Source organism: Lolium perenne, chromosome 7 (genome assembly GCF_019359855.2).
Source record: "Lolium perenne isolate Kyuss_39 chromosome 7, Kyuss_2.0, whole genome shotgun sequence".
Taxonomy (NCBI): Eukaryota; Viridiplantae; Streptophyta; class Magnoliopsida; order Poales; family Poaceae; genus Lolium; species Lolium perenne.
Genome location: NC_067250.2, coordinates 306,117,953 through 306,140,173, shown reverse-complemented (window position 1 = coordinate 306,140,173; position 22,221 = coordinate 306,117,953). Strand labels below are relative to the sequence as shown.

The following is a 22,221-nucleotide window of genomic DNA, read 5'->3' as shown; positions in this document are numbered from 1 at the left end:
CTTCATCCTCATAGATTTCATCACACTTCCTATTTATATTATTTGGAGTAGCAACTAAAGCTCCACTACTAGATAATAAAACCATATTCTAAGATTCAAGAAGTAAATTCTCCCTAGGAATCTCAAAATCTACTAACTCACTCATAGGAGAGACCACACTGTCCCCATTAATCCTAGGTTGGACAACATGATTTTTCTCTACCCTACCACTAGCACTAATAGCAGAAATATCAACACCAACACTCCTAGCCAAAGATTCAAGATAATCAACATCTAGAGACTGAAAAACATTAGACTGCATTATACCTTTTATCTTTTTGTTAGGTTCCTCCAGGTTACTCCTCTTCTTGTACTCAATAGATTTCTTCATCACATTCATGGATCTATCCACCCTAGAGCTTTGCCTAGTAGCTTGCGCAGGCCCCCAAACCTTCTTGTTTCTTGCTCTCTCCTGGTTATCTGTGTCCACCCCCTCTTCTTTGTCAGACTTCTCAAGGTTGGAGAGGAACTCTTCTGGCAGAGCAGCTTCAAGACATCAACATTCATCTCCATAGTTTCCAGAACAATCTTCTGGTGACCAGCTAGGTTCTCTTGTTCCTCCAAGAGGAAGCTCTGAACCTCTTCACTCACTGAATCTGCAGAGCTGCTAGCCCCATTTTTCTAGATAAATCTACCATCCTCACCAACACAACCATTCTTGAGCAGCAAATCATACACCTCTGCACCACTGACATACTCCTTGACCTCTTCATCATCAGAGACTAGTCTTCTCACCACAAAACCAGAGCTGGATACACCATGAGTCATCACAGTGGAATTAGCAGAAGCATTCCCTGCTGCATTGCTTCTATCAGTCTCCATGCCATCCTGCCTCTCACCAGTTTGTCCATCATTCCCATGCTCATCATTTCCATCATAAGGAGGGGGAGGTGGGGGAGGAGTATCCTAAGCCACCCCCATAGCAGGCTCTCCCTCAGCTTCAAACAGCAGTTGATGAAACTTCCCTTGAAAATGAAACAACCTGCCAGCAGGAATTCTAGTAGAGTCTCTACACTTTATCTTGACCCTAACCACCTCAGCACAGTCCTTGAACACACTCATCCAATCTATTTCTTCTAAGATTCCACACACAGAGACAGCTTGAGCAATGCAGTTCCATTCACACCATGGAGGTTGCATGCCATGAATCTTCATCCAAGTTTCTTGCATAACTGCCATAGGATCTGGATCATCATCCCAAGCTTCCACTTTAACCCAAACACCAGGTTTTGTCAGACCAAACCTTGGGTAACCAATCACCTGGTCTACTGGGAGATGTGGGGGAAATTTGACCAAGTAAGACCACTAGGTGAGCTCTCTGATCTGCCAAGGCCAATTTGTTCTGTAAATCCCAGCAAACTCCTTGGCTAGCTCAGCTTTTGTGATGTTGCCTTCCTCTATCAACACCAAGCCACAGTTCTTAGTGGTAGCCACAGGGTTTACCACCACATCAGGGATCTCATATATGAAAGAAACCTGAACCATTAGCTGCACTTCCTATATACTTAGCTACTTGAGGTGGCCTCTTGATGACATGACAACCTTCAACATAATGATTTGTGGCTTTGCAGATGAAACAGAGAGCCTTTCTGTCACAAGACTGCTTGAAATGTCCAGGTTCTCCACAGCCAAGACAGATAGTATCTACATATGACATATGATTTGGGATTACCTGAGCAGTTTCACCACTCCCACCACTTCTCTTCTTCTGCATCTGCTTAGGCTCCCCACTCTTTGCTTTAGCAGCATTCACTCCATCTGAGCTCTGATTGCTTTGAGGAAAATCTTCAGAATTTGGGGCTATCCACTGGTTAGATTGATACCCAAACTGCTGTGGGGGAAATTGAGGATAGGCTACCTAGAAAGCCCAAGGAGGAGGCATCCCAATAGGCACAAAGCCATAAGGCTGTGGGGGAAAGAGGAAGGCACCTTGATTTTGTTGGAAATCTTGGAATGGATATTGCTGTTGCTGCTGTGGATTCTATTGGAACTGATTGTTGTGCTGCTGTCGATTCCAGTTATATCCTCTTCCTCCTCCAGATCCTCTCGCTCTGTTTCTTCCACCACGGCCACGGTCAGCCATGATCACCTCCTCAACCTCTAGATCTATAATCTCAGTCTCTTCAGCCCCCAAGTAACATAGGGATGGCCTCTCTGGTGGCAATGGTGGCGGAGGAGGAGGACTTCAACCCGAGGGGGCAGCCGAGGGTTTATATATGTCCCCCCCCCCCTCGTGGGTGGCTTGCCCAGATGCTGAGGAATATGCCAAAGTTGCTCGAAAAGCAGCTCGGTCTCCTTATCCTCCATGTCCACCACAGGTACAGGGCACCCACCTTTTGACTTGGTCCACTGCGCCATGGGCAAGCTCCTGGAACCCACCACCACTTCTTCCACCTGTCCTTTCCCACCAAAACCAAGAGCAGCAGTCCCTATCAGACTTCTAAATCCTCGGATCCTTCTATAGGCACTCCCATTAGCAGTGCATGTTGATGTAGAATCAACAGCGCCAATGTTGCCTTTAGTTCTGTGACAGCCATCCCCAGAGGATGAGGTCTCTTGTTCCAACGCGGCGGTAGCTGCGCATGAGCCCTCTGTACTGCCAAGTCGAATGGGGACAGCTGCCTCACTGGACAAAGTCTCCGCTCCGACAGCCGCCGTTTGTCCACCGACAAGCTCTGCGTCGTATCCTAGAGTTCCAGATCCCTCTATATGGCCTCCTGCAACAACACGGTTCTCGGACCAGGCTTCCGCCCCTGCAACGGCGCCTACAGCGCCAGGAATACCTCTGCGGCGATTTTTTTTGCTTCCGGCTTCGCCTGATTCCTCGATCCCCGCCGCTGCGCCGAGGAAGGCGAGTTCGGGAGCAACGACGATTGGCCCAAACGAGCCCTCGCAGAAGCTGAAGCCTCCGCACCGAGGCGATTGAGCTCCGTCCTCGGCGTGCTCCCGGCGCGACGACCTCTGCCTCGCCATTGCCGATCCAGCTTCCGCACCCGCAGCGCCTTCGCGAGGTCCCATCTCCTCTTCCCCGCCTCCGACACCGCATTCCATCCACCACGACCGCTCCCCCGCTTCCTCTCCCTCCTTATCCGCAGATCACCAGCGTCAGCCTTCGATTCACCCTGGATTTCGGTAGGAACCTAGCTATCGGCGGTGAGCTCGAAGTGAATTTCGGTAGGAACCTTGCGTGGTAATTAGTTCTACCCCAATCAATAACTTGTAAAACTGTCAACCATGTGAGTGCATTTGCGAATTCTTCCTTATTGTGTGCGAAGGAGGAACGCATTAGGTTGATTGTGATTGTTGAAGTATTTAGTTGGTTCCTTACGTGCTCTCTAGCACATTGAAGTTCAGAGTGTCTATAGGTTATTTTAGTGCATGTTTTACCGCCGCTTAAACCAACCATACATCATTTCATGGCTTACTTTACATCTACAAAGTGAGCTTGAGTACCTCACGTAAGACGACGACTTGTTTTGACGAAGCTTACTCCTCAAAGTGTTTCTAAGAGGGGAATAGTGTCCACCGGCGCTGAAAAAGAAAATGAAATGGTAGGCTCAAACAAAGTGAAGAACATGACCAAAATTCGCTTCGAATAGGACATGCCAGGTGAGCGTGCCACCGGAGCCCAGAATGGACACAGTCCAGTAGACACGCCCCTCACGACCGGTGTCCATGATTAGGTCTGATATTCGAGCCGAGCCAAGCCAGCTCAGCTCGACTCGCTAAAGCTCGGTCAACTGGCAAATTAGCTCGACTCAATTCGTATAGCAACCGAGCCCGGTTCAACTCGCAAAGCTAACTAGTAGTTCGATAAAAACTGTCAGAAGAAATGTGTATAATATATGATTTACTTTTCTGATTATTTGAGCATAAATGATACGCAACAATCATAAGGAATATGGTACCACAAAAATACATGGCCACTTAGGTTGGATTAGCTTCTTTGACCAGATTATAGAGCATAATGCTGATTTTTACTGTCGTAAATGAGCTACTTGTGAGCCAGGTGAACTCGACCCGTTTAGCTCAAACTCGCTTATAACAATAAAAATTGAAATTCGGATTAACTCGTTGTACGTCGAGCTCGAGTCCAGGCGTAAATTGTGAGCTTCGAGTTTTAACTCCAGGGCATATCGTGAGGCCTTCCACGAATACCGTTTCGGGCTTTTGACCTAGGAGACAGGCGATTGCCTGGCGACTAGGGTTTCCGCCTTGTTCGTCGGTTCTCCACCGGCGGGAAGTCTTTCTTCTCCCTCCATCAATCTTGACGCGATCCCCTGGGGGCCGGTGGGACCTTGGCGGAGGATCATGGCGTCTCCTCAGGCAAGTTCTACGGACTCGGCCAGTGGGTCGGGATCGAAGAAGATGGACAACAATCTGGATGATATGCTGATGCGGCTCGGGATAGACAAGGACGAGATTGATGATCTCGTGTTCGAGGACGAGGAAGGTGTTCCGAAACAAGGTATGAAGTGGACGGCTTTAGCCAGAATTCACACGGCAAATAGTTTTAGTCCCCAGACCTTTGAGCAGCACATGCGTGTGGCTTGGAGTCCTGCCCAAGAGATCATTTTCACTCCATTGGAAGACAAGCTATTCTCTGTGCAATGTTCTTGTCTAGGCGATTGGATAAAGGTGGAGCAAGGTGGTCCATGGCTGTTTCGACAGAATGCCGTATCGATTGAGGCGTATGATGGATTGGCTCCAACGGAATCAGTCGATCTGAATTTTATCAATGTTTGGATTCAAATTCACAAACTCCCAATAGGTTACAGGAATGAATCCCTTATTAAGAACTTGGTGGAGAAGAAGGTTGGCAAGTGCATCTCTGTTGAACTCAATGTGCAAGGGATTGTGAATTTTGTCCGTGTTAGGGTTCGCCTGGATGTTCGCCTACCTTTGGCTCGAGTGGTAACTATTTCTCGGGAGAAACAAAGGGAGTTCTATGCAGTGAAATATGAGAAGATACCCAGGTTTTGTGGTTTCTGTGGCCTCCTTGGTCACATCCATACTGAGTGTGGTACGGGGAACATGATGAATCGAAGCTTAAGTGGGGGGATTTTATCAAAGCAGACTTTGATACTTGGAAAGGAAGGTTTATGGTGAGCGGTAGAGGTTTTGGGAGTGGCCGTGGACGTGATCCATCTGGTAGAGGGAGGGGCCTGTATGGTCGTGATGCAAATATAAGTTGGAGGTTAACGCTATGAACAATACTGATGGTGGCAGTGCGTCTGATTTACAAGATACTGCTACAAGTCCTATGAAAGACAAAGATATTGATCTGCCTGCTAGTGATAATAATCTCTCTGGGGCAAAGAGGGGACTAGACTTCAACCAAGAGAAAGATGATCTTACGCTTCCTCTGGTTGGCAGTGGGGTAGGTGACCCACAGGCAACGACAATGGATATTGTACCTGTACCTCCCCCGGTTGTGGGTGCAGTCATTGACAAGGATAGAAAGAAGAGATCAAAGAAGGATGGGACTAACTCAAACAACTCTGTAGGATCGGCAGACTCCAGCAAGGGGTCTGTCCGGTCGCAATGAAACTCCTATGTTGGAACTGCCGGGGAATGCGTAAGTCGTCGGCAGTTCGTGCGCTCCTGGTTCTCCAGGCGCGAATAAACCAGATGTGCTTTTTCTGTCTGAGGCACATTTGTGTAAAGTTAAGGCGGAATCTTTGAAGCGGAGATTACTGTTTGATGAGATGTTGGTTGCTGAGAGTGATGGCAGAAGTGGTGGATTAGTCTTGCTCTGGAATAACGATATTACTGTAACGTCTAAGGAGGTGGAGCAGAATTTTATTGACATACGCATTAATGAACATGGTGAGGCGGGATGGTGCTTTACTGGCTTTTATGGTGAACCTAGCAGCGATAGGAAGCATCTATCTTGGGATTATATTCGATCTCTTCACGCAGAGTTTGATCTTCCTTGGATTATGGTGGGGGATTTTAATGAAATTCTTTATTCAAATGAAAAAGAAGGAGGTGCTTCCAGATCACTCCGATGTATGCAAGCATTCAGAGATGTTCTTAATGAATGTGAGTTGGAAGATATGGGCTTTGAGGGGGATATTTTCACTTGGAGAAGAGGGAAGATCAGGGAAAGGCTGGACCGTGCGGTTTGTAATTCTAGATGGGCGGATATGTTCCCTAGTGTAGGAGTTCTTAATGAGGATTTTGGAAAATCAGATCATCGCCCTATCCTTGTGGACACTGAACGATTAAATGGGATTCAGGTGCAGCATGCGGTATCACCTCTCCGGTTCGAGGCTCGTTGGTTGTGTGAGAACTCGGTTGAATCTATCATTCAAACGGCGTGGGACAGAGCCAAACTGCTCCATGCGGAGGCTTCCCTCAGTGACCACACGGCAGAGGTGCATGAAGCACTCCATAATTGGGATAAACATGTTCTTAAAGGACCAAGGAAAAGGCTGCGTGAGCTTCAAGCTGAATTGAACCAAGTCATGTCTGGTCCACTGTCGGACGAGGCTATTTCTAAACAGAGAGACATACAGCTCAAGATGGAAAATCTGTTGGAACAAGAGGAACTTTATTGGGTTCAACGTGGCAGGGTTAACTGGCTCCAGCATGTAGACCAAAATACGGCGTTTTTTCACCGTTTTGCATCAGGGCGCCGTAAACGGAATTTCATTAAATACTTGAAGAATGAAGCTGGAGACGTTATTGAAGACCATGATCAAATTATGGGTATGGCTAAGAATTACTTCCAGACTTTGTTTACTGCGGAGGTACAGGATCCTGATCCTAATGTTTTAAACAAAGTCCTTCCCTCTGTTACTCCCGAGATGAACGAAAAATTGCTAGCTCCTTATTCGAGAGATGAGGTGAAAAAGGCTCTGTTTAATATTGGCGATCTAAAAGCCCCAGGCCCAGATGGGCTTCATGCTGTTTTTTACAAACGCTTCTGGCATATTATTGGCGAGGATCTTACTGACGAGGTTCTTCAAGCTGTGAATTCCAGAGTTATTCCGGAAGGCTGGAATAATACCACAATTGTGCTTATTCCAAAGGTGGAGAACCCGGATCTGATAACACAATTCCGGCCTATTAGCTTATGTAATGTGGTATACAAGGTAATTGCAAAACTGCTTGCTCAGAGACTCAAATATATTCTACCAGAGATTATCTCGACCACACAGAGTGCTTTTGTCCCGGGCAGACTCATTACTGACAATGTACTGGTGGCGTATGAGAGCTACCATACTATCAAAAATAAGAAGTTGGGTAAGTATGGAATTTGTGCTGTGAAGTTGGACATGCACAAAGCATATGATAGAGTGGAGTGGTCTTTCCTGAGGAGAATTCTGATTCGTTTGGGGTTTGACCCTACTTGGGTTGAACTCATTATGGCTTGCGTTGCATCAGTAAGGTACCAAGTTCGTCTGAATAATGATTTGTCTGATTATATTTATCCGTCAAGGGGACTCCGTCAAGGGGATCCTCTTTCACCTTATTTGTTTCTTCTTTGCGCGGAAGGACTATCTAGCCTGCTCAAGTTTGAGGAGAATGAGGGGAATTTAATTGGAGTCAAGGCTTGTAGAAATGCACCTGCAGTGTCCCATCTCCTTTTTGCAGATGATTCTCTCATCCTCATGAGGGCTGATCATGGGAATGCTACATCTCTCCGTAATATTTTGAATGATTACTGTGCCGCTTCGGGTCAATTGGTGAGCGAGGCGAAATCAAGCATTTTCTTTAGCCCCTGTACTGAGATTGATATGAAAGTCGAAGTTTGCAATATTCTGAATATCTTAACAGAAGCGATAACTGATAAGTACTTAGGCCTTCCCCCGTTGGTAGGGGTGGATAGGTCGGATTGTTTCCAGCACTTGATTGATAGAATCTGCAAAATCCTTAGTGGTTGGAAGGAGAAGAACATGTCTTTTGGCGGAAAAGAGGCGCTCATTAAAGCCGTCATTCAGGCCATACCTGCATATGCGATGTCTGTTTTTAAACTACCCAAGAAGATTATTAAAGGGATAATAACAGCAATATCCCAATTCTGGTGGGGAGATGATGATCAGCAAAAACATATGCACTGGTTTTCTTGGTGGAAAATGTGTGTGCCGAAAAAACAGGGAGGTATGGGTTTCCGCAACCTTCACTGTTTTAACCTGTCTATGTTGGCAAAGCAGGTTTGGAGATTAATCTCTGTACCAGACTCTCTTTGTGCTTCAGTTCTGCGAGCAAAATACTATCCATCCGGGGACATTCTGAATTGCCAGTTGAAAAAAGGGAGTTCTTATACATGGCAAAGCATCTGGGCTAGTATCAATACTTTCAAAAGAGGACATATGTGGCGTGTTGGGGATGGTTCAAAAATAAATATTTGGACTGATCCGTGGGTTCCTGGAAGTCCAAATCGTATGATCACCACTAGAAGAGGCAATATTGTTTTGTCAAGAGTTTCTGATTTGATTGATCCTGATACTGAGAAGTGGGATGAAGAAATCTTAAATGAGATCTTTTGGCCTATTGATGTACAGCGTATTCTGAACATTCCCCTAGCGAGTGGGATTATGCAGGATTTTGTTTCTTGGCACTTTACCAAGACGGGTATTTTCTCGGTGCGTTCTTGTTACCATGCAGAATGGGATCATCAACACGGCACCAAACTAAGGAGAACATCAGGTTATGGTACATCTTCGAATTTGCCTGTTTGGAAAACAATATGGGCTTTGAATGTTCCAGCCAAGATGAAAATACACTTGTGGAGATCGCTCCTGGGTGCTATTCCCTGTAATGGGGTGTTAGCTAATAGGCACATGATCACGAGCTCTCAATGCTCACTTTGTCAAACTGACTGTGAGAGCATTCGCCATGCTTATTTCTGCTGTCCGCGGGTTTTGGAAATTTGGAGCTTTCTCGGTATGAGTGAGTTGATATCACATGTGACTTCTGTTGAAACAAATGGCGGCGCAGTTCTGGAAGCTTTGCTTCGGGATAAGTTGGCTGCGGCCCCGATGACCCCGGAGGTGGAGCGGAATGACCTGATAGCAGTAGCGGTTTGGTATATTTGGTGGGAGAGGAGAAAAGCCACGCATGGTGAGGCTGTTCAATCTCCTGCTCGTACTGCACAGTCGATATCTACACTCGCTCTGAACTATTCTAGTGCAAAGAAGAGGATGACAGGTATTGACAGGCATGGGTGGGTAAAACCAAAAGAAAACTTTGTGAAACTTAATGTGGACGCAGGGTTTAACGCTGATGCTGGAACTGGAAGCACTGGTGCAATTCTACGTGATGATAGTGGGGCCTTTCTGGCGGCGAGCTGTTGCGGCATTCCGTTTATCTCTGATCCATCTTCTGCCGAAGCTAGAGCGCTTCGGGATGGATTAATTCTTGCTGGCCAGATAGGATGCAACAGGATAGAGGTGAATTCCGACTGCATGGATGTGATTGAGGTTATGAATCAAGGCGGGAATTCTTTTGGCCCAGCTGCAGCTATTTACGAGGAGTGTTCGATGCTTTGTCATAGTTTTGTAGAGGTGGTGTTCTCTCATTGTCCTAGAGAAGCCAACATGGCAGCACATGCTTTAGCTAGATCCTCAGAGGGACCAGAGTCAATTGTCTGGCTCGATGACCCCCCTGATTTCATTTTTAGTGTGTTGGCAAATGATGTAACGATTATGTGACTCAGACAGCAAGTTTCTTACGCACTCTTTTCCTTACCAGGGTACCGAAGGGTACTGGAAGGTTTTTAATGAGGCGGCTTGCTTGTCTTATATATATATTGGTTTTGCTTCAAAAAAAAAAAACTCCAGGGCATATCCATGAAAGGTACGGCGGTGACTTATGTGAGCAAAAGTAAATAGATTCCAGGACCCAACGTACACGTCCGGCCGGGTACCGTCGACTCGTCGTGCAAGGTCCAGAGCAGACTGGAAACACACGGTTGGTCACGACGACTCCACCCGTGCTCTGCACCCGACGACCGACCGATCCACGACTTGATTTCAGCTCTGTTTTCATGACTCGACTCTTCCCTCAGGACTCCTCATCTTAAAATTCAGGTTTTTCCACGGGAGGAAAAGGTGCGCCTCTCCTTTCGCGCTCCAACTTTCTACAGACCCCTCGCATCCGCCAGCAGTTGGCAGCTCCCTAGCTCCTCCTCTCGCCGCCCGTCGCCTTCCCACTTCTCTTCCCTTGCACGTCACAGAAGCTAGCTGCTGGCTGACGCACACCGAATCCCAATCGGACCAAACGCATTCCGTCAGCTTCCCCAGCAGTACAATCCAAGCAAACCATCCCCATCCCCCTGGCCTCTTCCCTTCCATCCATATCTCGGCTTGCAGTCGCAGGAGGAGTCGAGTAAGAACCCGGCAAGGTCGAGCCATTTCTTTTCTTGCCGGGCCACCTAACCTCGCTCGCCACCAAACGCAGCTCGTCGTAGCTCGTAAGCCTTCTTGGCTCTTCCATCATACACTCCTATTCCTACCTCTCGCCGCCATAGACACGAGATAGACGCGCGCGAGGCGAGGTGATCGAAATTGATCGGTCGAGCGGCGATGGCTAGACGTGCTTGGCCGTTCTTGGCCTTCGCTGCCGTGGTGGCGGCGTCGATGGTGGTCATGCCGGTGCGGGGGCGGTTCGTGGTGGAGAAGAGCAGCGTGAGGGTGCTGGCGCCGGAGCACATCAGGGGCCACCACGACGCCGCCATCGGCAACTTCGGGGTGCCCGACTACGGCGGCACGCTCACCGGCGTCGTGCTCTACCCGGACGCCAAGGCCACTGGCTGCGCCGAGTTCCACACCAAGTTCAAGTCCAAGTCCGGACGCCCCGTCATCCTGCTGCTTGACCGCGGAGGTACCCAACTTCTTGCTAATCCGTGGTTCTTAATGAACTGATGATATACTCACAAGCATCACCATTATTTACCGTGTTACTTCATACTAGTTTGTTATTACCGGTTTTTTCTAATTCTAACGAGGAAGTAGTTGCTGGTGGCTAGCTGCACGAGCTTGAACTGTTCAGTCTTACCAACGACTTATACCTTATGGTCATATATCTTGGTTCATGTCAGAGCTGTGCTATTGATGGGCCAAGTCAACGTGTTAATCTTTAAGTACTAGGAAAAGAAGCTACTAATGGTTAGGTAGTTTGAAACTTGCTACACATGCTAATTACTTTAGTGCTACTAGTACTACTAGTATTGTAACCTGTTGATGTAGATTGGTCTCCAACTTAGATATCACACAAATTGCCATCAATTTTGTTTTATTTTTATTTTTTGCTTGCATATTTCTAGTGGAGTTGAATTCGACCGTATTCCATTGACTCAGCTGTTTCGTACCTACTGGTAGATATTTCTGGTGGAGTATATAATTTGTGAAAATATAGGAAAACAATGTATTACTAAAACAATATGAATTCACACGACATTTGTACAGGATCACACTTTTCTTTTGTCAAGAGTTTCAGATAACTCTCTCTGACCTGAAAGACAAAATAGCAGGTTCAGACATACATTTAGTATATCCAACCATTGGATTTGTTGGTGCTCATTTCATCTGATCCAGCCATCGCAACGCACTTGATCACAACACTTGTACTACCGGTCAGTAGGTGTCGGTATCCCTTCAAGCCAAGGGTAGCATCAAATCAACAATCTGCCTCATCCTTCCTTGATTAATTTCCAAGCAAAGCCTTCCCAACCTTGTTCAAGAATTGCACCTTATGCCATTTCTGAACCCAGAAAGCAAGCAGGATAGGTTCAGACATACAGCCAGTATCCAAGCATGCCATTTGTTGGTGTTTGATCCAGCCATCACAACGCACTTGATCACAACACTTGCACTACCAGTTAGTAGGTGTCAGAGTTACTTCAAGCCAAAGGCAGCACCAGATCGACAGTATGTTCCAATGTTCCATCCACCCTTGATTAATTTCCAAGCAAAGGGAGCCCAAGCTTCTTCAAGAAGTTGCACCTTGTACAATCGAACATATCCTAACGTTGCAGAGATTTTACACCACATCAGTACACACAGAGAATTGACAGTTTGATCATGTGACATGTTTTCGCAGAATGCTACTTTGCGCTCAAGTCGTGGAACGCCCAGCAGGCAGGGGCGGCGGCGGTGCTGATCGCGGACAGCATCGACGAGCAGCTGCTGACGATGGACACCCCCGAGGCGTCGCCGGACACGGAGTACATCGACAAGATCAACATCCCGTCGGCGCTGGTGAACCGCGCCTTCGGGGAGTCCCTAAAGAAGATGGCGGAGAAGGCGGAGGCCGAGGGCGAGGTGGTGGTGAAGCTGGACTGGCGGGAGTCGATGCCGCACCCCGACGAGCGCGTGGAATATGAACTCTGGACCAACAGCAACGACGAGTGCGGGCCGCGGTGCGATGAGCAGGCGGCCTTCGTGAAGAGCTTCCGCGGCCACGCCCAGATCCTGGAGCGCGGCGGGTACGCCCGCTTCACCCCGCACTACATCACCTGGTACTGCCCGGAGGCGTTCAAGCTGACGCGGCAGTGCCAGTCGCAGTGCATCAACCACGGCAGGTACTGTGCGCCGGACCCGGAGCAGGACTTCGGGGCGGGCTACGAGGGCAAGGACGTGGTGGTGGAGAACCTGCGGCAGCTCTGCGTGCACCGCGTGGCCAACGAGACCGGCCGGCCCTGGGCGTGGTGGGACTACGCCATGGACTACAAGCTCCGGTGCTCCATGAAGGAGAAGAAGTACAGCAAGACGTGCGCCGAGGACGTGGTCACCTCGCTTGGGTTGCCGCTGGACAAGGTGCTGGAGTGCATGGGCGATCCCGAAGCTGACGCCGAGAACGCCGTCCTGACCAAGGAGCAGGAGGACCAGGTTCGATCGGCTCCCGGGGCATGGCGACCCCTTCCAGTACTCTGTTCAAGCTAGCATGGTAATGGTGTTTTTGTTTTCAGATTGGCCGTGGATCGCGAGGCGATGTGACCATCCTGCCCACGCTGGTCATCAACGACGTTCAGTACAGAGGTATTGATTGTTGCGGCGTCTCTTTCTTCAGCAACAAGGACGGTTTTGCTAGAGTCGATGCGAAAGATTTGGTATGAAATTAGCTTGCATCTTTGCTGACATGATCGACTGGGATGTTGTGTGCTTGTAGGGAAGCTGGAGAGGACGGCGGTGCTGAAGGCCGTGTGCGCCGGGTTCAAGGAGGGGACCGAACCGCACGTCTGCCTCAGCGACGGTAGGAGAAAACTCTCAAGCGTCGTGTTTCTTGTGTAAAGATCGAAGGTTTTTCTGTCTGAACTTGTGACAAGCTCTTGTGATGCGCCATTGCAGACATTGAGACGAACGAGTGCCTGCACAGGAACGGCGGGTGCTGGCGAGACCAGGCGACAAACGTGACCGCCTGCAGGGTACCTAGTGCTACTAGAAGGCTGAATATTCATCCACTCTGCAGCAATGTGTGATCTGATCTTTGTTCTTTCCTGATGATGCGCAGGACACGTACAGGGGCAGGGTGTGCGAGTGCCCGGTGGTGAACGGCGTCCAGTACGAGGGCGACGGCTACACCCACTGCAAAGGTACGCTTCGCATGCCATTTCATGGCGCTATAGGGAATGCTGGAGACGGTATGCTCATGTTTCTCCCTGTTGCTGCTTCAGCTGTCGGGCCGGGCAGGTGCGCGCTGAACCATGGCGGGTGCTGGTGGGAGACCAGAGGGGAACGCACCTTCTCCGCCTGCTCGGTATATCACTTCTCTTCTCGCTTTCAGAGTTCCACTCGACATGGCCTTCATCGTCTATCCATGTATCTCTGCTAAGTGCTAACCCATGAGTTTGTATCAGGACAATGCGCTGACCGGGTGCCGGTGCCCGTCGGGGTTCCAAGGGGACGGCCACACATGCAAAGGTGAGGTCTCCATTGTTCCCTTCCTGAAACCGGTAGTGCAAGAGATGGTTGGAAGCGTAACAGAGCCGAGTTGCTGAGAACGAGTTCTTATGTCCATGGCTGCTTCTTCAGATCTGGACGAGTGCAAGGAGAAGCTGGCGTGCACCTGCCCGGACTGCCGCTGCAAGAACACCTGGGGCAGCTACGAGTGCAGCTGCAGCAAGGGCAACCAGATCTACATACGAGGGGAGGATGTCTGCATCGGTAAGTACTCCAATGTTCTAGTCTGAAATCCTACCAGTCTGTCCGTCGGAATCCTGTGAACCAATGCTTGAGATGCTCATTGCTTTCACTCCGTGATGGATGCAGCTAGCAGCATGTACAGGTTTGGCTGGCTCATCGGCATCCTGGTCGTGTCATGCGCCGCCGGCCTAGGGGTCGCCGGCTACGTCTTCTACAAGTACAGGCTCAGGGTACGTTCCTCACCGCATCTAAATTCTTCCCCTAGATTATATGTTGTGGTGGTTCAACGATTTATTTGTTTCATTGTTTCAGTCGTACATGGACTCGGAGATCATGGCCATCATGTCCCAGTACATGCCGCTCGACAGCCAGAACAACGAGCACCAGCCCCTCCGGCAACATGCTTCAGACGCCTAAGGCTATATCATCATGAAGCTTTTGAACAGATCTCTTGTTCTGCATCTTATGAACAGGCAGTAGATGGAGATGGATTTGGGAGGGGAAACATGCAGAGTTACACCTTCTGGCTTCAACCATACTCGGCAGATACTTCGTTGTGCATTTCGATGATCTCTTAGTTCCCTTTTTGTATAGAAAAGAAAATGATGGTTTGTACAAAACACACAGGGGTGAGCTGTAGATGATTAGCTAGATAGGCATTTCTGCTCCCCTGGTGGATCAAAAACTTTACAGTCAGATTACATTGGCAAAGATAAAATATACTGCCATGTACAAACCAAAACCAGGACTTGTGTTTTTGTCATTTGGGGTTTGTTTTCTTCAACCTTTCGCGAAAGCTGCAGGTGCTTTACTATTGACATGTATCGGTACTATTCTAGGTGCTTCAGAGCATCTCCGGCCGCGTCCCCCAAAGCGATTTAGGGCGCGCCGGACAAAAAAATCGTTTCAGCCGCGTCCCCCAAAGCCCATTTTTGTCCGGCGCGCCCCCATACGGTGTCCGGCGCCCCGAGCCCGTCCCCGTCCCACAGGGGACGCTCCGGGCACGCCGGACACAACGAAAAGCGAGGCGGGGAGTGGCGGGGCCGACCCGTCAGCGGCTCGGATGCTCAACCGCCGCCTACGTAGCGACGGTGCAGTTGCCCGGAAGCGGAACCGTCGCATTGGCAACCGCGTCGCCCGATGCCCCAACCGCCGGAATGGAGCGTGGACTACTCGGAAGAGCAACCGCCGCTCTCTTCGACTTCTGCGCCGCCGTTCATCCGCGCTCAATAAGAAGACCCGTACGTAGGCGCTTTCGGATCTTCAACCGCCCGCCATTGATCCAAGCTTCCAGCGACGATGAGCTACATCTCGCAGCTTCCATCCGACACCCCCAGCGAGGGCAAGTCTGCTGGATTTCTCCATTGGTGGTACAGAACCCAGACGTCCAGCAGCGGTGATGATTCCCTGCCGGCACTTGACAGCGAGGAGGAATGGCTGGGGTCAGAGGAGGCGGCGACGGCCCGTGCGAAGGCGGAGGCGGACGCGAAAGCGAAGGCCAATGCCAAGGCCAAGGCGAAGCCGGTGAGCACCGGCGACGAGGAGGAGGACACTAGTTCCTCCGACGAGTCGGCCGACACCGCCTCTTCGGAAGAGGTGACGAGCAGAAAGCGCCACCGTGATGACGACGACGAGGCGGGGCCATCATCGAAGAAGAAGACGAAGTAGTTTAAAATAATTTATATGTAATTTAATTATGTTTTTTCGAAGTTTTATATGTAATTTTAAGTTGAACCGATTTGAATATTATAGTAAAGAGTTTTCTTCTATCTATTTAAATTATTTTTAATGTTTGGGGGCGGCGTTTGGAGGACGTGGCTGGGGAGCGACGTCCCCCAAACGCGGCACGAACAAAACACGTCCCCCAAACGCTCGATCCAGCGCCCTTTGGGGGACAGTTTGGGGGACGCGGCTGGAGATGCTCTCAGTATCGAATTGATGATAAAAATAATCGCCCAAACTTCTTAATTTGCATTGGTGTCCTTACAATTAAACCTAATTCACTAATTACTGCCTGAGTGGCCATGCATTATCACAGAATCCAATCTTTAGATGGCGGAGCATGACCAGGTTATACGTTTGTGCATGTAGATCAACAGGCCCATTATGTGATTTTGGGGTCTGTTTGGGTTTTGGAACGAGCTGGAATGGAATGGAACGGTTCCACACCTGGAACCCATTCTCGTGTTCGGTTAGACAAAAGGATGGAACGGAGTGATTCCTCAAAACGGAATATTCTACGTAGATGCGGAACGCACCCGTCCGGCCAAATCGGCCGGACGAGGTGGAACGGCTCGTGCTAATCTCTCTCACGCGTTAACCCCACTCTCTCCCGTGGCCCTCCCTCACTGCAATGCGCTGAAGCCGAGCGATGCGACGGGGCGGCCGGAGCCAAGGCGCGGCCGCCGGCGGATGGAGCAGCGGCCAGGACGGTCACCAAGGCGCGGCCGCCGGCGGACGGAGCAGCGGCCCGGACGGCGCCCTGGACGGCGGACGGAGCAGCGGCCCAGACGGCGCCCATGCGAGAGGCGAGGATGGTGGCCAGGACGGCCGGCGGGGGCTGGCGGCGCGGCGGCCAGACGGCCGCACTCCTCCAAGGGCGGCGGACGGCGGGGGCTGGCGGCGCGGAGGCCAGGACGGCCGGCGGGGGCTAGGGGCGCGGCGGCCATGGCGGAGACGAAGCCGTTCCAGGCTAATTAATTGTAAATCTCTTTAAATTAGGCTAATTAATTGCAGATTTAGATTAGTTACATCCGGTTCCATTCCAAGCTTCTCTTTTCAACCGAACAGAAAAATGGAAGGGGATGGAATGTGATGGAATGGAATGGAACCATTCCATTCCATTCCACCCGGTCTGAAAAACGAACACACCCTTGGTGATCCTACTTGGGCAGCTGACTTGCATGCCCTGAAAGGACTTCGTGCTGAGAGCTCACTTCTTAACACAAGATACCATTTCATCTCTCATTCGGTACAAATAAGCGATCCATAGTACAGGAAATAGATCACTCCCTGATCAATTCAAACATACATAATTTGATTAGCACCTTAATCAAGCATTCATAATTCGACCAGTGCCTTGAGGTAAGGGAGTTTCAGTTGTCATAAACAAATGGCGATGGCACTTCTAGAACAAAAAATGACAAGAGGAAAATCTCCTAGAAGAAATATCCATGTTTTCCAGTGATTTTATTTGCCTAACTACCATCCCAGTAGAAGGGAATATAGCATGAATTGAACATAACATCAAACCTTCTCTGAAAAAGGGAAAATCTGCTAAATCTTCTTAGGGGCAAAATGAGATCTTACAACATTGTACCAGAAGGCTTTCACTTGTATTGTTCTGAAACTTCACGAACAAACTTGTCCATGAATTGACATTTCTTGTCAAAACCCCAGCCAGGATTATTCTGCAAAATACAAGAAAGCAAAGCAGAATACTAACTAAGTTAGCAAGTAGAGAAGCAAATTTTGTCCAAGCAAACAAAACCTATGAGTACTGAAATACATCAAGTATCAACACATAAAAGTATTGTTTCTAAGGTACTATCTAGAACGGCACGCTAAGCTGTATATTGCAAATAATCATGATTCTTTTTAAAGAAGTACCGAGACAAATGGCATTGCATTTTTTGAGTTTATGTTGTTAGCTGCAAATATTTTATTATCTGTGCTTAATGTCAGGTGTTTACAAGAAGCTAACTTTAAGCATATACGCTTAACAAGTTTTGAGATAGATAGTCTCAGTCATTTTATATCTTCGAGAAATTAGGGTAAGAAATTATCAAATGTATCTATCTGGACACCCACACAGTGATGCATACAGCTAGATGAAGAAATGTTGTACGATCAGAGCCTAGCAAAACCAGAGTATAGATGAGACCTGAAGGTAAAATCGGGAGAAATATTACACGAAAAATATGATCATGGCCATAGTAAACATCATGTTTAGTATGCAAAGAGAAGGCAGCTCTGGAAACAAGCTGACTCTTAATGGCTATGTCAGAACACGTCAAGTTATATAGGAATCACATTGCTCCCATGACAACTATAAGCTCAATTTACTCTAATTGCTACTAAGAATTGACCCATGAATACTATCTACAGCATTAGTTGTAATAAGAACTTAAGAAGGCCAACCTTAAGAGAGAGTAAAGTTTTATCTGTAAACCGCTTTACTGAGTTAGGTATGCTCTCTGGAAGAGTGTGGGCAACCCTTTGCAGCTCCTCTTCTTGCTGTTTTGCAGATACGACATCAGGCCCACTGTACATGTCTATAAGCTCTTTCATATGGGGTGCCCTTTCCATGACATCTTTCACGGCTTCCTAAGAATGATACAGTAGATTATACCAGATCAGTTGAAGATACCCCCAAAAAGAACACATGTAGCAACGAAATGAATGCAAGTACATAATCGTGAACTGCTCTCGTATATACATGCAATCTGACATTTGTAGTACACTAAAAACTGAATTGTAGAACCGGAGATGCTTACTTGTAAGGCCAATATCTGGAAACTATAACGATCTTACCCTATAAATGATAAAACTATCCAGACATTTGTGTCCTTTAAGATAATCTACAAATTAAATCGAATGTACAGGAAAAAAACAGGCTTTATTTGGAAGAAGAAACTCATCTAATAGTTTAGCAGTTGAACCTCATCAGTCAGCTCAGAACAACAAAATTGACCTACAACTACTCAACAAGACTATAATGGCTCAGAGAGCTAACTATTACTGCCTCCAGACTATTTATAAAAATATGCATATAAGCAACACTAGAATGTTATAAAAGTAGATTTGAGGTTTAACAGCAAGTCTACTAATATCATTTCAACAACAGTCAACATAGTTTTATATGTATACTACTAGACAAAATTAGTGCATGTTCAACTACAAATAAACTAGAAGGGTATAAAATTGCAAACTAAGTTATAGTACTATTTTAATATTGATCTATGTAGCTGGTCCATCAATTTATTATCAAGACTATAGCATGCTATCACATCCTAATATCATCGAACTACAGATATGATAATGCAAGCTATAACAGCGAAACAAGGAAACAAGATCTGATCCAAGTTGACTTACTCTGGCACATTCTAATGTGTGTGGTAAGTCGAAGCAGTAATACAAGTATACCAGAAAAAAAAACAGAACTATCTACTTGCACAAACATTTAGTTGGCAAAACATAATATATCTCATTGTGAGAATTATAAGATTCACCTCCCATTCGTCCTGGTCCTTGATGCCTTCATAGGCAACGATAAATGGCTTCACTTTCTGCAGCACCTCCTCTAATGACATCGGCGGCTTCTCCTCAATGTCAGGATTACCAAAGTTCACATGGTACTCTGGCTCAAACTCAATCTGCACACACAAGCACTCAGAAATAAAAACCCGTCAGGAACCGAACAAGCACGCCCAGATCTGATAATTCTGATGCAGTGCAGCACGCACCATGTTATTGGTGTGCACAGCTTCCAAATAATCATCCTCCTCTGGGTCTGGCAGCGCCTGCTCTGCCGCCTCGTTGAACGCCGCGTCCCAAATCTCCATCTTCTTCGCACCGAGCCGCTTCTCGAGCTTCTCGCCGTCAGCGTTGTCCCCAAAGAAGAGCGAATCGCGCTCGTCCGCCGCAGCAGGCCGGCGGCCACCGTCACGGCCACGCCCGCGGGGGCCGCGTCCCCCTCTGCCGCGTCCGCCGTCGCCGCCACGGGCAAGGAGCTCCAGAGCGCGCTTCACGGCGTCCTGTGGGGCCAGTTTCGGCTGCCCGCTTGGGGCGGAAGGGGCGGGCGCTTTCTTCGCCTCGCGACGTCGAACGAAGCGGTTCTCCTCGGGGGCTCTGTCCGCCGGTTGCTGCACGCGCGGCACGCCGCGGCCGGCGCCGGCGGTAGGGACCGAACGCGGTGGTTCGGAGGAGGAGGAGGAGGAGGCAACTGTCGTTGGCGGGTCCGGATCGGATGAAGGGGGCCCGAAGTCGAACCGCTTGGTGAAAGTCGGTTGCTTGGGGGCATCTTGGACGGACGGCGGCGGTGGCAGGGGCGATCCACGACCGCGGCCGGCGCCGGAGAAGGACGAGAAGGGCGGGATGGTGGGGGAGGGCGGGATCGCGGGCTCCCCGCGGCCACGGCCGGCGGAAGACGCTGCGGCGAAGAGATCCGCCGCGCCATCGTCGTCGCCGTCGTCGGGAATGGGGCGCCCGGGAGCGCGCTGCGGCGCGGAGGCGGAGGGTGGTAGGCCGCGCCCGCGCCCGCGTCCAGCGCCACCGCTTCCGCCGATGCCGGAGAAGGAGGAGAAAGCGGCGGCGTATGAGGGGAGGTTCGCGTGCCGCCGGGCGGCGGCGGCGGCGGCGGCGCCGAGGCCTCGCATGGTGGTTTAGCGCGGGGTGCTGGTTAGGGTTGGGCTCGCAAGCTGTTCGACGGAATGGTAGTGGGCTGGATCCCGGGATCCGACGAAATTGTAGCCATTGGATCTCACTTGATGCTGTTCTCTCAGCCGTCCGATCTTTATTCGAAAGCACTACAAGAGGACCATATTTGAAACTTTGAAAGCAAAATGAATCCGAAGAAAATAACTTAGATCTGACGCCTCCACGGCCGATCTTCTGTCGAAAGCACGAAAAAAGGAATAGATTCCAAACGAACCATATTTGAAAGAAAAACGAGTCAAAAGAAAATAACTGAGAGCAAAATTGCACTTTGAACATCTAGAGAGTCATGTCCCACCATGAATTTTAGAACTTAAATCACTTGTCAATTGTCATGTGTAAGTAAGATGACTACGGGACATATCGTCCACTCCACCTCATCTCCTAGGTTGTCGATGTGGGAAAGACCGGCACGAAGCAAACTGACCGTGTATAATAATTTTGATAGTTAGAATTGGGAACGAGAGAAGAGAGGGACAACGGGGTTTTAAAACGGGAGGAGGAGATGGAAGAAAATAAGATTACAACGTCAAACTCAAGATCCGCTGGATGAGTTATTCGATGCAGTCTCTTGGAGGTGTTCATAGAGGTAGGGTGCGTGTGCATGCGTTCATAGGGGTGAATGTGTGCACGTGTATGAGCGTATTTAATTATATTGTGTTTCGCAAAAAAAATTACTATCACCGACTTGAACCCTACATTTACTCAATGTGTGCATTATGATTGGTTGATACATGGTTCAAATAGATTCCTCTCTTGAGGTGGATACTATGTATACAAAATTGGTCAACGTAGACATTCACGTGGGTTTAAACTGTTGTTTACTTTTGCACAAATAACATACACACAAGGTATCTCGTTCTAGAATAGTAGTTCAAAACAAATTTAGACAAAAAGCAAAAAAAAAACTACTCCCTCCATTGTCTATTAAATTAATAGGGAAATGAGGGAGTAACAAATACCGAAGCTAATCCGCAAAGATTTCATCTCACCATTTGCAACAATAAATTCACTTGCTATAGTTGACTACTGTGAAAAAATATCTTAGTGATAATGTACTTGTGATAGAGAGTAAAGAACAATGTAAATTTGTAGTTTTCGAAAATAACCATTTGTAGAAGTCACAAGACAAAAAGGAGGAACACCAAAACTATGGAGTGTTTCCCTAAAGTGATAGCCAAGGTAATATCTTAAAAGTTATACACAAATCCCCTAACTCTCTTGTTGCAACAATATAAGGATTAAGGAGACATGCTCACCATGCACTGTGCATCTGTCATTATCTGAGAGCAAGAATCAATTTATTTACATGATGTCGATGCATCGCTAGCAGGTACGACTCCGACCAAACTCTGCTATAAGATGCTCCATACTTCGATCGCATGTATGTATCATTACATCTCGGGTCGACATCCGTTGGGATCAGGGTGGGTGAAATATGGAGCGCTTATGCCTGCCTTTATCTCAATTAAAATTCCTAATAAAAGGTAGATAACTGATGCCAATTCTACAACAATTAATGCAAAGATAATTTAGACTATGTTCATATAATTAGTTTAAGTTAATCAAATTTCACTAAATTCAACATCACTCATAGTTATTTTAGTGATACACGATCCAAATTCACTACATCACGTCCGATCATCACATTAGA

At 48.2% G+C, this 22,221-nt stretch overlaps 2 protein-coding genes across 2 annotated transcripts; one reads left to right on the top strand and one right to left on the bottom strand.

Annotated features, from left to right (window-relative positions):
* Positions 1-10,190: 10,190 nt before the first annotated feature.
* Positions 10,191-14,916, top strand: LOC127311880 (vacuolar-sorting receptor 7). The gene is made up of 11 exons (XM_051342367.2): positions 10,191-10,872; positions 12,091-12,878; positions 12,959-13,028; positions 13,159-13,242; positions 13,338-13,414; positions 13,501-13,582; positions 13,664-13,746; positions 13,847-13,910; positions 14,022-14,153; positions 14,259-14,362; positions 14,445-14,916. Exons 1-11 carry the CDS (start codon positions 10,575-10,577, stop codon positions 14,547-14,549), a joined length of 1,887 nt encoding a protein of 628 aa, XP_051198327.1. The 5' UTR covers positions 10,191-10,574; the 3' UTR covers positions 14,550-14,916.
* Positions 14,917-17,145: 2,229 nt separating this feature from the next.
* On the bottom strand, positions 17,146-20,577 carry LOC127311882 (uncharacterized). The gene is made up of 4 exons (XM_051342369.2): positions 19,598-20,577; positions 19,364-19,507; positions 18,273-18,458; positions 17,146-17,542 (listed from the first exon to the last, which is right to left on the bottom strand). The coding sequence occupies exons 1-4, from the start codon at positions 20,507-20,509 to the stop codon at positions 17,462-17,464; spliced, it is 1,323 nt and encodes a 440-aa protein (XP_051198329.1). The 5' UTR covers positions 20,510-20,577; the 3' UTR covers positions 17,146-17,461.
* Positions 20,578-22,221: the final 1,644 nt, after the last annotated feature.